This window comes from Pocillopora verrucosa, chromosome 9 (assembly GCF_036669915.1).
Source record: "Pocillopora verrucosa isolate sample1 chromosome 9, ASM3666991v2, whole genome shotgun sequence".
Taxonomy (NCBI): Eukaryota; Metazoa; Cnidaria; class Anthozoa; order Scleractinia; family Pocilloporidae; genus Pocillopora; species Pocillopora verrucosa.
Window position 1 is genome coordinate 17,695,424 of NC_089320.1, and position 14,578 is coordinate 17,710,001.

Below are 14,578 nucleotides of genomic sequence, written 5' to 3' on the forward strand. Positions count from 1 at the left end.
GTACGAAGCAGGATGTCAGGCTCTTTAATTTATGTGTTATAAAGTCAGAACTTCGTGCTCCTGCCTTACGAAGAATCCGCTATCAAACAAAAACATAGTCTGAACAAACATAAAGTAAAAGAAATGAATGTATAAAAAATGCGTCCATAGAAATAAGAATGCGTGTTACCTGGTGTGTTACATTGTCCAAACGCACATACTTGATAAAGAATAGCTTCTCTGAAGCCGTTCGCCATTAAAACATTTGCTAATATTTTTCGTTTCTATCGCTTCTGTTAGTTCTTTGTGCGATTCGTTTCCTTTATTCTTGACCAGAAACGCACCACTTCACTCTCAGTCAGACAAACTTCCTCACCCTCCCCCCCTCCCACCGACCCAGTATTAAAAAACTCTTCACACCGACAATTTATCCTTATTAATTATGCAGTTTCCAGATGGTCGAGCGGTAGTCGTGGGCGCGCAACGAGTGCTAGAGAGGTCATCACTGGTTCGAATCACGATATAGGAGTTATTCTTAGTCTGGCTTGGGGGCCGAATAACTTCTCCCCGAGTATGATTTGGAACTGGCGGACAAGGAGTAACTCTCAAACTGGCTTGGGGGCCGGGTAACTCCTCCCCGTGGAATTTGCATTTTGTTTTTGCTGTCTTTTCTCTTTTTTTTTTTCCTTATTATCATTATATTTATCTTCTTTTTTCCTTTTTCTCTTTTTGTTCTGAGTAGTTATCCACTGTGATGTTTTTTCTGATACGGTTTTGGTATGTGTTGGTTGCTTCTTTTTTTCATTTTTTTTTGGTTTTTGGTTTTGGAAATTACACATCTCCCGATGGGACACAAATAACAGTTGATTTCAAAAGTGTTGAGGACCTGGAAAAACTTATTCTCATTCGTAGGGGTCGAAGTGTTGGAATAAGTCCTTCAGAGGTAAGAAAAATTTCAACGTTGGGTGGAACAAAGAAAATACCCAAATAACAAGTGTCACCATGCAGATGAAAATCAAAGATGTATACGGTGAAGGAATATAAATGGGGGTATTTTTAACAGGTTTATCACTTAATCAGTTTACTCCCAGAAGTTGTCAACAAGTAGCTACATCCTATAGCATTTACACATTATCAAGGAAACAAATATAATGAGAATACTCAAAAGTTGTCATCAAGTAGAAGTTTTTATTTTGATCTAAAACCAAATTCCCGTTACTAATTTACAAAGAAATGAGTAGCTGCTATCGGGGAGAATTAACAATCAAATATTGGGTGTGAAAGAATTAAAATAATCCATTTTTTTAAATGGAATATTTGGAATAAATAGTTTGCTTATAAGTTACTGAAGAAAATACGTAGAGGTTATCATTTAGTCATGATGAGTATTAATTAGGCGTTTTTCTGCGGACATACAGCGTAAGACCAATACCTGATCTTGGGCTTTGACAGGATGGTTCATATAGAGTATCCACGCCAAAACTGTTGACGCTAGCAAATCTAGAACCATTATGACACATACCGTGTCCGAGACTTAGGGTTGACAGACAATCACAGTTATTGTCAGCCAACAGCACCGACTTGACTCCATTCTCCTCACGGTACATGAATGCACGTTGGTCTTTTCTTGGCTCGCTACTGTTCAGCACTTCGGGATTCCACGCAGGTATGCTGTGTACGCTCTCCCCAGGATCTACCTCCTGGTGATCATGAAACGCACGCCAAGCTGCACTGGCAGCTAAATTGTTAGAACTGAAACTCCACTTGTACGTGGTACCTTCTGAGTCAACTGCAAGCATTTCAGTGTGATCTGCTTCAGCATCCGCAGGGAGCCGACCAAAGCAGTACGGATCACGTGGCTCGCAGTAACCAAAGTCGTAAGCAAGGACGTCTTTTTCATCTGACGGCCACGTGGTACCAACGTCATACCACCAGAAGGCTATCCAGTCTCCATCGGCGGACGGAAGAATTCGACCTACGAGTGCAAACAATGAAACACGCTAAAAAGGCCTGGATGTACCACGAAGAGGTAACTAAACCTGGCCAGCGATTTGTATGACTCTCTTTTTAGCTGATTTGGTTCGAAAAAGTAACATCTTTCATAGCGATAGCCAAAGGTTTTTTTATCGAATCTATCGAGTTTATAATAACATCTGCATTTGTTTCATGACTCAAGTGACATGATGCCTTAACCCTGTAACACCCAGGATCTCCGCAGCAATTATCTCTATAATCCGCCATACTATTCTTATAATGTCAGTTTAGAGAATTTGTTATTGAATCAACTATTAATCCCCTGCCTGATATTTCCTTTATTCTCATGACTTGTCTACTTAAATTTCTTGCCTGAAATTCTGTCTTGGTCACCGATAAGAATAAAAGAGTAAAGAGCTTACACCTTCCCATCAAGGGCGTTGAAAAATTCAGCCGTGTTACATTCGTCTGCCTATCACATGAAGTCTTAGCTTTCAAGTTATGACTCACATGGCTTTCAGAGTCCTCTTTCATCAATTCTACATGCATTAATAAGCCAAATTCAACTTTAGTGATCATGTACTTAAAAAAAAGTACGCCTTGCATTAAACACGAACCGAGAGCAGCCGGTTAAAAACTATTTTCTTTTTGTACGAAACTTGAACCACTCTTCCTCACCTTCACAGTTTTTCAAACCGTTGTATTCCCAAGGGCAACGACATCGGTAGGTATTTTTTTGGTAGTCTGGGATACATTTCCCCCTGTTTAAACATGGTTCATTGTCACAAGGGCTCTGCAGAAAAGACAGGCAATTTAAGCGTAACAAGAATTCTACATTGTTACAACCATCAAATTGTAATCACAGGCTTAAATCCCAACAGTTCAGCGTTAAAAACTACCCAATTCGCCAATTTCTTATTTAGTTATTAACAGTAGAAGGCCTACAACGGGAGATCACATTAGAGGTCCACCTCGGGAGATAAATAAAACAAAACTTATTGAATGGAGACCAATTTACTTCAGCAGATTGCCAAACAAACCAGAAAAATATTCCTCCTGGAGCAGACACCTTTCCCCAGTTTATCAATTCCATCCAAAACAAACTTTTGTTTTCGTTTCACGAATAATACGCTTGTCCGTGACGAGACAAATCTCAACAAATCATCACTGCTTTGTAAAAACACTCATGTCCTTTCGTTAAACGGTGATTGGGGATCATTTGGCCGAGGGGTAAAAAGGAAACTCTTCCATATTTTCTTCAATCGCTAAAATACATGAATAAATAACAGCCTTAATTTGTCGTAAAAACAAGCAGGCATAGATGTCTGTGGATATTTTCAGTCGAGAGAGGCGAACAGTTAATTTCCGAGAATGTAGCTGTGAACTTTGAGGAGCAGATTATGTCCAAGGAAAATATGGAAGAACACATTTTCATGCCTTATGGAGGATGTTGAGCTATTGTCTTTCATAAGCTCGCAATAAAACTTTTACAGTGTCCCGTCGAAAACAGATGTTGATTTTCAGAGTGACTTTTTGAAAGAAAAGTTGATTTCAGTGGATGAAATCGTTGTGGGTCATTAATTTTGGGAAAATTAAGGAGTGATAGATTTACTTAAACAAAAGTTTCGCGATTTAAGTGAAACAGGTAAAGCTCGTTTATTAACTAGGGCAGCACAGGCATTGCATTTAAATTATCTTACGCTAAGGACTCTTTATGTTATCCTGAGAATTCCTCTTTGACTTTTTGTAAAACTGAACTTTAAAAAGTTCAATTTTGATAAATGGTTTTTAAACGATAAAGATTTAGAAATTGGCCCGCGCCAAGAAACATTGAAGTTTATACTTATAAAATACAAGTTATCAAGGCATTTATTGTGGTTCATGCTACAGAGGTGATGTGTTGATTAATGTTTTGAGAACTATTTTTGACTTACGATACTTTTTTTCTTTTGCTTGAATAAATAATATGGTATAAAAAAAATCACATTTAAGCAAACTGATGCGGTTTCGAAACTAATTTGAATTTAGCCCTTGGATAAGACTTTATTTAGAAAAGTACTTTCTACTTCTCCTGAAAAGTCCGAAAGAAATTTAAAATTTGTTGAGTGATGTACAGCTTTCGTGAACCAAACATCTCTCTAAGCATTCTGCGTACTCATTGGCAGTGCTGGACTGTAGCTGGTTGGTATCCAGTCTTTGCTTTTCGTGTATGGCAAAATTTGCAAAGCGTAAGCCATCGGCAGAATCTCTAACAACTTGCTGCGTTGTCAGCGGTATGGAGAAGAGAAAAATAGTAGAAAAGGAGCAGATTATCGAAATTGCTTCCAGATGCGCCATGATCAGCGATGCCCATCTGGCGACTGAGAGAAGCTCCGGAAACTCTTATTAGAAACTAGAAATAATTCTTGACGTCATCTGTAACTATAGAGACAAAAGAGTGGTGTCATTCGCGTCAAATTGTTGTCTTTCTGTATCTAACCATAGGAAGACCACGTACGAGATTATTGAAGTTTTTGTATAAAGAAGTACGAAGCAGAATGTCAGGCTCTTTAATTTATGTGTTATAAAGTCAGAACTTCGTGCTCCTGTCTTACGAAGAATCCGATGTCAAACAAAAACATAGAAGTCTGAAGTAAACATAAAGTAAAATAAATGTATGTATAAAAAATGCGTCCATAGAGATAAGAATGCGTGTTACCTGGTGTGTAACATTGTCCAAATGCACATACTTGATAAAGAATAGCTTCTCTGAAGCCGTTCGCCATTAAAACATTTGCTAATATTCTTCGTTTCTATCGCTTCTGTCAGTTCTTTGTGCGATTCGTTTCCTTTATTCTTGACCAGAAACGCACCACTTCACTCTCAGTCAGAGAAACTTCCTCACCCTCCCCCCCTCCCACCGACCCAGTATTAAAAAACTCTTCACACCGACAATTTATCCTTATTAATTATGTAGTTTCCAGATGGTCTAGCGGTAGTCGTGGGCGCGCAACGAATGCTAGAGAGGTCATCGAGGTCGCGGGTTCGAATCACGCTATAGGAGTTATTCTTAATCTGGCTTGGGGGCCAAATGACTTCTCCCCGAGTATGATTTGGAGCTGGCGGACAAGGAGTAACTCTCAAACTGGCTTGGGGGCCGAGTTACTCCTCCCCGTGGAATTTGCATTTTGATTTTACTGTCTTTTTACTTTTTTTTCTAATTATCATGATATTTATCTTTTTCTTTCCTTTTTCTCTTTTTGTTCTGAGTAGTTATCTACTATGGTATTTTTACTGATACGGTTATTCTCATTCGTAGGGGTCGAAGTGTTGGAGTAAGTCCTTCAGAGGTAAGAAAAATTTCAACGTTGGGTGGGAAAAAGAAGATATTCAAATAACAAGTGTGACCATGCAGATGAAAATCAAAGATGCATACGGTGAAGGAATATAAATGGGGATATTTTGAACAGCTTTATCGCTCAATCAGTTTACTCCCAGAAGTTACCAACAAGTAGCTACATCTTATAGCATTTACACATTATCCGGGAAACAAATATAATGAAAATACTCATCAAGTTGTCATCAAGTAGAAGTTTTTATTTTGATCTAAAACCAAATTCCCGTTACTAATTAATTTACAAAGAAATGCGTAGCTGCTAGCCATAGAGGGGAGAATTAACAATCAGATATTGGGTGTTAAAGCATTATAAGAATCGTTGTCTTTTAAATGGAATATTTGAAACAAATAGCTTGCTTATAAGTTACTGAAGAAAATACGTAAAAGGTTGTTATTTAGCCATGACGAGTGTTAATTAAGAGTTTTTCTGCGGACATACAGCGTAAGACCAATACCTGATCTTGGTCCTTGACAGGTGGGATCATACAGAGTATCCACGCCAAAACTGTTGCTCGTGGCTCGCAGTAACCAAAGTCGTAAGCAAGTACATCTTTTTCATCTGAGGGCCACATGGTACCAACGTCATACCACCAGAAGGCTATCCAGTCTCCATCGGTGGACGGAAGAATTCGACCTACGATTGTAGACAATGAAAGACGCTGAAAAAAGTCTAGACGTACCACGAAGAAGTAACTAAACCTGGCCAACAATTTGTATGACTCTCCCTTTGGCTAATTTGGTTTGAAAAAGTAACAACTTTCATAGCGATAGCTTAAAAGTTTTTTTTATCGAATCTATCGAGTTTACGGTAACATCTGCATTTGTTTCATGATTCCAGTGACATGATACCTTAATCCTGTAACTCCCAGGATCTCCGCAGCAATTATCCCTATCGTCTGCCATACCGTTCTTATAATGTCAATTTAGATAATTTGTTATTGAATCAACTATTAATCCCCTGAATGATATTTTCTTTATTCTCATGACTTGTTTGCTTAAAATTCTTGCTTGAAATTCTGTCTTGGTTACTGATAAGAGTAAAAGGGTAAAGAGCTTACACCTTCCCACCAAGGGCGTTGAAAAATTCAGCCGTGTTACATTCGTCTGCCTATCACAAAAAGTCTTAGCTTATAAGTTATGACTCACATGGCTTTCAGAGTCCTCTTTCATCAATTCTACATGCATTAATAAGCCAAATTCAACTTTAGTGATCATGTACTTAAAAAAAAAGTACGCCTGGCATTAAACACGAACCGAGAGCAGCCGGTTAAAAACTATTTTCTTTTTGTACGAAACTTGAACCACTCTTCCTCACCTTTTTCACAGTTTTTCAAAACGTTGTATTCCCAAGGGCAACGACATCGGTAGGTATTTTTTTGGTAGTCTAGGATACATTTCCCCCTGTTTAAACATGGTTCATTGTCGCAAGGGCTCTGCAGAAAAGACAGGCAATTTAAGCGTAACAAGAATTCTACATTGTTACAACCATTAAATTCTAATCACAGGCTTAAATCCCAACAGTTCAGCGTTCAAAAACAAATCAGTTCGTCAATTTCTTATTTAGGCATTAACAGTAGAAGGCTTACAACGGAAGACGACAGTAGGGGTCCACCGCGGGCGATGAATAAAACAAAACTTATTGAATGGACCCCAGTTACTTCAGCAGATTGCCAAACAAACCAAAAAATTATTCCTCCTGGAGCGGACACCTTTTCCCAGTTTATCAATTCCATCCAAAACAAACTTTTGCTTTCGTTTCACGTGCAATACGTTTGTCGGTGACGAGACAAATCTCAACAAATCATCACTGCTTTGTAAAAACACTCATGTCCTTTCGTTAAACGGTGATTGGGGATCATTTGGCCGAGGGGTAAAAAGGAAACTCTTCCATATTTTCTTCAATCGCTAAACCACATGAATAAATAATAGCCTTAGTTTGGCGTGAAAACAAGCAGGCATAGATGTCTGTGGATATTTTCAATCGAGAGAGGCGAACAGTTAATTTTCCGAGAACGAAGCTGTGAACTTTGAGGAGCAGATTATGTCCAAAGAAAAAATGGAAGAGCACATTTTCATGCCTTATGGAGGATGTTGAGCTATTGTCTTTCATAAGCTCGCAATAAAACTTTTACAAACAGTGTCCCGTCGAAAACAGATGTTGATTTTCAGAGTGACTTTTTGAAAGAAAAGTTGATTTCATTGGATGAAATCGTTGTGGGTCATCAATTTTGGGAAAATTAAGGAGTGATAGATTTACTTAAACAAAAGTTTCGCGATTTAAGTGAAACAGGTAAAGCTCGTTTATTAACTAGGGCAGCACAGGCATTGCATTTAAATTATCTCACGCTAAGGACTCTTTATGTTATCCTAAGAATTCCTCTTTGACTTTTTGTAAAACTGAACTTCAAAAAGTTCAATTTTGATAAATGGTTTTTAAAAGATAAAGATTTAGAAATTGCCCCGCGCTAAGAAACATTGAAGTTTATACCTATTAAATTCAAGTTATCAAGACATTTATTGTGGTTCATGCTACATAGGTGATGTGTTGATTAATGTTTTGAGAACTATTTTTGACTTACGGTGCTTTTTTCTTTTTGCTTGTACAATTAATATGGCATAAAAAAAATCGCATTTAAGCAAACTGATGCGGTTTCGAAAGTGATTTGAATTTAACCCTTTAATAAGACTTTATTTAGAAAAGTACTCTCTTCTTTTCCTGAAAAGTCCGAAAGAAATGTAAAATTTGTTGACTATATTTTCGCCTACTTGGTCATCAGAAAAAGTTCGTAAAGGTTGATAGCAATATGTAGCAAAATCATGTCTGGCAAGACATTATAAAGAGGTTATAATTCTGTGATGTTTGGTTCTTATTCAAAACGCTTAAAATGGGCACAACTTTCTCTTACCTTTATCGAGAAGTGCACAAATGTCTCATCGAACTTCATCTTTTCAGGAGAATCGTGCTTGTTAGACTCCAATAGCTGACACTCGGCACCCCCATTTCCGCCATAATTGAGTGATGTACAGCTTTCGTGAACCAAACATCTCTCTAAGCATTCTGCGTACCCATTGGCAGTGCTGGACTGTAGCTGGTTGGTATCCAGTCTTTGCTTTTCGTGTATGGCAAAATTTGCGAAGCTTATGCCATCGGCAGAATCTCTAAGAACTTGCTGCGTTGTCAGAGATATGGAGAAGAGAAAAATAGTAGAAAAGGAGCAGATCATCGAAATTGCTTCCAGATGCGTCATGATCAGCGATGCCCATCTGGCGACTGAGAGAAGCTCCGAAAATTCTTATTAGAAACTAGAAATAATTCTTGACGTCATCTGTAACTATAGAGACAAAAGAGTGGCGTCATTCGCGTCAAATTGTTGTCTTTCTGTATCTAACCATAGGGAGACCACGTACGAGATTGTTGAAGTTTTTGTATAAAGAAGTACGAAGCAGGATGTCAGGCTCTTTAATTTATGTGTTATAAAGTCAGAACTTCGTGCTCCTGTCTTACGAAGAATCCGCTGTCAAACAAAAACATAGAAGTCTGAAGTAAACATAAAGTGAAAGAAATGTATGTATAAAAAATGCGTCCATAGAGATAAGAATGTGTGTTACCTGGTGTGTTACATTGTCCAAACGCACATACTTGATAAAGAATAGCTTCTCTGAAGCCGTTCACCATTAAAACATTTGCTAATATTCTTCGTTTCTATCGCTTCTGTTAGTTCTTTGTGCGATTCGTTTCCTTTATTCTTGACCAGAAACACACCACTTCACTCTCAGTCAGAGAAACTTCCTCACTCTCCCCCCCCTCCCACCGACCCAGTATTAAAAAACTCTTCACACCGACAATTTATCCTTATTAATTATGTAGTTTCCAGATGGTCGAGCGGTAGTCGTGGGCGCGCAACGAGTGCTAGAGAGGTCATCGAGGTCGCTGGTTCGAATCACGCTATAGGAGTTATTCTTAATCTGGCTTGGGGGCCGAATAACTTCTCCCCGAGTATGATTTGGAACTGGCGGACAAGGAGTAACTCTCAAACTGGCTTGGGGGCCGAGTAACTCCTCCCCGTGGAATTTGCATTTTGTTTTTGCTGTCTTTTCTCTTTTTTTTTTTTCTTATTATCATTATATTTATCTTCTTCTTTCCTTTGTCTCTTTTTGTTCTGAGTAGTTATCCACTGTGATGTTTTTTCTGATACGGTTTTGGAATGTGTCGGTTGCTTCATTTTTTCATTTTTTTTTGTTTTTGGTTTTGGAAATTGCACATCTCCCGATGGGACACAAATAACAGTTGATTTCAAAAGTGTTGAGGACCTAAAAAAACTTATTCTCATTCGTAGGGGTCGAAGTGTTGGAATAAGTCCTTCAGAGGTAAGAAAAATTTCAACGTTGGGTGGGAAAAAGAAAATACCCAAATAACAAGTGTGACCATGCAGATGAAAATCAAAGATGTATACGGTGAAGGAATATAAATGGGGGTATTTTAAACAGGTTTATCGCTTAATCAGTTTACTCCCAGAAGTTGTCAACAAGTAGATACATCCTATAGCATTTACACATTATCCAGGAAACAAATATAATGAGAATACTCAAAAGTTGTCATCAAGTAGAAGTTTTTATTTTGATCTAACACCAAATTCCCGTTACTAATTTACAAAGAAATGAGTTGCTGCTAGAGGGGAGAATTAACAATCAAATATTGGGTGAGAAAGCATTAAAATAATCGATGTCTTTTAGACGGAATATTTGAAATAAATAGTTTGCTTATAAGTTACTGAAGAAATAGATAGGAATACTTTGAACTGCTTTATCGCTTAATCGGTTTACTAATGGGCTCCTGGTTTACTCCCACAAGTGATCAACAAGTAACAACATCGTATACTCCCATACTCAAAAGTTGTCATCAAGTAGAAGTTTTTATTTTGATCCAACACCAAATTCCTGTTGCTAATTTACAAAGAAATGAGTTGGTGCTAAAGGGGAGAATTAACAATCAAATATTGGGTGTGAAAGAATTAAAAGAATCCATGTCTTTTAAATGGAATATTTGAAATAAATAGTTTGCTTCTAAGTTACTGAAGAAAATACGTAGAGGTTATCATTTAGTCATGATGAGTATTAATTAGGAGTTTTTCTGCGGACATACAGCGTAAGACCAATACCTGATCTTGGTCCGTGACAGCCGGGATCATAAAGTGCATCCACGCCAAAACTGTTGACGTCAGAATAAACAGGATTATGATTAGATAGACACATACCGTGTCCGAGACTTAGGGTTGAATGACAATCACAGTAATCGTCATCCAACAGCACCGACTTGACTCCATTCTGCTCACGGTACATGAATGCACGTTGGTCATCTTTCGGCTCGCTACCGTTCAGCACTTCTGGATTCCATGCAAGTACGCCTACGCTCTCTCCTCGGTTTACCTCCTTGTGATCATGAAACGCCCGCCAAGCTGCACTGGTAGCTGAAGCGTTAGAACTGAAATTCCACTTGTACGCGGTACCTTCTGAGTCAACTGCAAGCATTTCAGTGAGATCTGCTTTAGAATCTGCAGGGAGCCGACTAAAGCAGTACGGATCACGTGGCTCGCAGTAACCAAATTCGTAAGCAAGGACGTCTTTTTCATTTGACGGCCACGTGGTACCAACGTCATACCACCAGAAGGCTATCCAGTCTCCATCGGCGGACGGAAGGATTCGACCTACGAGTGCAAACAATGAAACACGCTGAAACACCAGGGATGTGTATGACTCTCCCCTTGGCTAATTTGAATTGAAAAAGTACAACTTTTGTAATGGTAGCTCAAAGGTTCAATCAAATCCGTCAATCCTATGGTAATAACCTTCATGTTTCCAGTAATAGATGCCGTAACTCTTTCACTCTCAGGATCTCATTAGTAGTTCTCCTAACTGTTTGCCATATAACACCTATGATATTAGTTTGGAGAATTAGGTACTGGATCAACTGATAATCCCGTAATTGATATTTTTCTTCATTCTCATCACTTGGCTGCCTGATACTCTATTAATATTGTAAGGAGAAATTCTGTCTTGGTCATTCATGGGAGTAAAAGGGTTAAGAGCATACACCTTCCCACCTCGGGCGCGTCGTAAAGTTTGCTTACACTCGTTTGCATACCACATAAGGTCTTTACTTTTCTCTGTGACTCACATGGTTTTCAGAGTCTTCTGTTATTTATCCTGCGTGTACTGATAAGCCAATTGTAACTTCAGTAATCAAGTAGTTAAAAATAAGTAAGTCGATCTATTTGAAGTTTCAACATCCCTCCCCCCTCTAAGGTAACCCAGAGGGTATTTGACTGTCGTCCGCGCCCCAGGGGTGGGAAATTTGAACTTTGCTGGGGGTGGGGTGGGGTGGGGTATTTATAGCAGCGGAATACACATATTTTTCTTATAAATATGGAAGAGTTCTGAGATTTTTTTCTTTCATTAGCAAACGCCTAGAAGACAAATTTCACTTCTAAAAACTATTTAAAAACTATTTTTTGTAAAAAAAACCAAATGACCTCACCTTTTTGACAGTTTTTCAAAACTTTGTATTGCCAAGGGCAACGACATCGGTAGGTATCTTTTTGGTAGTCTGGGATACAGTTTTCTCTCTTTAAACATGGTTTATTGTCGCAAGGGCTCTGTAACAGAGACAGGAAATTAATGTATAACAAGAATTTTGCATCTTTACAGCCACTTAAATATTCTTTCAGGCCTTAATCTCAACATTTTAGCGTTCAAAAACCACTAAGTTCGCTATTTCCAAGCAGGCGAAGCAGTACAAGGCTTGACTTTACAAAGCGACTTTTTTCGAAACAAATAAGTTTGTCTACTTTTCGATAGTAATAGCTATAAATGCTCTTTCAACTTATTGGGAGGCTTTAATCACATCGGCCACAAGGTCTAAGTATCTGGCGATTATTATATACCACACGGATGTTAAGTGCTCTCGTGTGCGCCGATCGGCTAGCTCGAAAAGTTAATAGTAATTAATATTCTTCACCAAAAGGGTCCAAAAAAGTTTAACTAGAAATTTTTCTTTTGACTTTGAATTGACTTGAGGAAGATGTCACCATGTCTTTTGAATAGGTGGTCTTTGTTTGTTATCTATCGATGCAGACCGTTGATTTTGTAAAAATAATGAAATGATAGAGTTGGTTAGACTAACGCTTTGCGATTGAAGTGAAACAGGAGCGTCTTGCTAAGTAATTAGGGCAGCACTCGTTTTTTATATCATTTATCTTACGCTAATGACCAGATCTTAAAACTTTTTAATTAAATTTTTCTGAGAATTCCTCTTTAATTTTGCGGTAAAACTGGTAAACATATTAAATATTTAAACCTTTCAAGTTAGAATTCAATGTATAAATAGGGGTAAGATTTAAATTTGCAACTTAGCAGCTGTGAAGTATTCAGTTACCTTTTAAAGATAACTTATTAAGGCTCTTATCGTGGTTCATTCAAGTTCCTTTCATAACTGAAATTGAACCTTCTTTAGAGCTGATGTGTTGCTGAATGTTTTGAGAACTATTTTCTTTAAGTGCAATGCACATATATATATATATTTTTTTTTGGAAAAAGGAAAGTAGGTATATAAAACTCGAATTTGAGAAAAACTGATATGAGTTCCAAGCTGATATGCATGACTATATTTAAATAAGTACTTTCTAAATTTTCCGCAAAGCCGTGAAGAAATTTTTGTATTTAGAGAAGATGTTTTTCTTCGTGTCACGAGCGTGGGACTGAAAGAAAGAACATTCTGATTCCCCACGAGGAATCGAACCTCAGACCTTCCGATTCAAAACTTAGCATATTTCTAATTCTGTGTACAAACATGACGCTATCGACATCGCTGATCCTAGCGGCAAACAGGACGCTTGTCATGTATATTAACTTCGTAATGGACCTTGTTCACCATAGAGTCTCTTTGGCTCAGAAGTAGAACATCGGAGTGCGGATTCCGATGGTCTGCGGTTCGATTCCTCATTGGAACACAGAATTTTTTCTTTGTCCCACGTTCGTGACAAGACGAAAAACATATTTCTCTATTTGTTAACTATGTTCCAATTTTACAATCTTTCTTATTCTAAATTTAAAATTTGTTGACTTTATTTCTGCCCATTTGGTCCTTCGAAAAAAAAGTTCGTAGAGGTTCATATTGGAGTAAAATGTAGCAAAATCATGTCTGGCAAGATATTATAAAGAGGTTATAAACTTGTGATGTTTGGTTATTATTCAAAACGCTTAAAATGGGCCAAACTTTCTCTTACCTTTATCGAGAAATGCACAAATGTCTCATCGAACTTCATCTTTTCAGGAGAATCGTGCTTGTTAGCCTCCAATAGCTGACACTCGGCACCCCCATTTCCACCATAATTGAGTGATGTGCAGCTTTCGTGAACCAAACATCTCTCTAAGCATTCTGTGTACTCATTGGCAGTGCTGGACTGAAGCTGGTTGGTATCCAGTCTTTGCTTTTCGTGTCTGGCAAAATTTGCGAAGCTTATGCCATCGGCAGAATCTCTAACAATTTGCTGCGTTGTCAGAGATATGGAGAAGAGAAAAATAGTAGAAAAGGAGCGAATAAGCGAAATTGATTCTAGATGCGTCATGACCAACGATGCCCTTCCGGCGACTGAGAGAAGCTCCAGAAATCCTCGTTGGAAACTAGAAATGATTCCTGACGTCATCTGTAACTATGGAGACAAAAAGTGGCGTCATTCGCGTCAAATTTGTGTCATTCTGTATGTAACCATAGTAAGAGCGTGTTGCGAGACTGTTGAAGCTTGCACATAAAGACGTTGACACAAGTAACATGTGCATCAATATTTAGCCAATTCTCCGGTCTCTTCGTCAATTGAGAGGCTATCAGTAAGCGAAGGAATCCATCCTGTCTCTGAAGAGGTAGCACCCTGATCGAGGTTCCCCTTTTAAGATCTTCCCGGTGTGCTTCAGTTCTAAATCTGTTAAGTGCGACTCTACTTGTTTGACTAAAGAAGTTTCCCTTTCCCGTTGTTGAAAACTTTTCCTAGGTGCGACCCTTGCCTTATTAGCGACAAAGCTGCGAGAGAACAGCCGTGAGTGCTTCAAATGCTTGTCACCCCAAAGTAATCATCATAACAATTCGATTTAACGCCACTTCTAATAAACGCCGCCCTTGATGCTGATGGATGTACAATTACCAATGAACGCCGCTGAAATAAATGCAGTACCCCATTGGAAGAACGCGCGTTTATT

General features: G+C 38.3%; 2 protein-coding genes across 2 annotated transcripts; both read right to left on the minus strand.

Moving 5' to 3' along the window:
- Positions 1 to 1,367: 1,367 nt before the first annotated feature.
- On the minus strand, positions 1,368 to 8,577 carry LOC131775857 (uncharacterized). The gene is made up of 5 exons (XM_066172498.1): positions 8,236 to 8,577; positions 6,645 to 6,762; positions 5,785 to 5,963; positions 2,632 to 2,746; positions 1,368 to 1,954 (listed from the first exon to the last, which is right to left on the minus strand). Exons 1-5 carry the CDS (start codon positions 8,575 to 8,577, stop codon positions 1,368 to 1,370), a joined length of 1,341 nt encoding a protein of 446 aa, XP_066028595.1.
- A 1,356-nt stretch (positions 8,578 to 9,933) lies between these two features.
- On the minus strand, positions 9,934 to 13,965 carry LOC131775856 (uncharacterized). Its single transcript, XM_066172212.1, has 3 exons — positions 13,612 to 13,965; positions 11,865 to 11,982; positions 9,934 to 11,034 (listed from the first exon to the last, which is right to left on the minus strand). The coding sequence occupies exons 1-3, from the start codon at positions 13,951 to 13,953 to the stop codon at positions 10,445 to 10,447; spliced, it is 1,050 nt and encodes a 349-aa protein (XP_066028309.1). The 5' UTR covers positions 13,954 to 13,965; the 3' UTR covers positions 9,934 to 10,444.
- Between the last annotated feature and the right edge of the window lie 613 nt (positions 13,966 to 14,578).

What these genes read in the sequence shown, in the direction of transcription:
- LOC131775857 (XM_066172498.1), bottom strand. Translation starts at nt 8,577, where the DNA reads ATGACGCATCTGGAAGCAATTTCGATGATCTGCTCCTTTTCTACTATT. An exon ending in TTGTGCACTTCTCGATAAAG is followed by an intron (nt 6,763 to 8,235) that starts GTAAGAGAAAGT and finishes TCTTTTCTGCAG; the next exon opens with AGCCCTTGCGACAATGAACC. An exon ending in TTTGAAAAACTGTGAAAAAG is followed by an intron (nt 5,964 to 6,644) that starts GTGAGGAAGAGT and finishes CTACAATCGTAG; the next exon opens with GTCGAATTCTTCCGTCCACC.
- LOC131775856 (XM_066172212.1), bottom strand. Translation starts at nt 13,953, where the DNA reads ATGACGCATCTAGAATCAATTTCGCTTATTCGCTCCTTTTCTACTATT. An exon ending in TTGTGCATTTCTCGATAAAG is followed by an intron (nt 11,983 to 13,611) that starts GTAAGAGAAAGT and finishes TCTCTGTTACAG; the next exon opens with AGCCCTTGCGACAATAAACC. An exon ending in TTTGAAAAACTGTCAAAAAG is followed by an intron (nt 11,035 to 11,864) that starts GTGAGGTCATTT and finishes TTGCACTCGTAG; the next exon opens with GTCGAATCCTTCCGTCCGCC.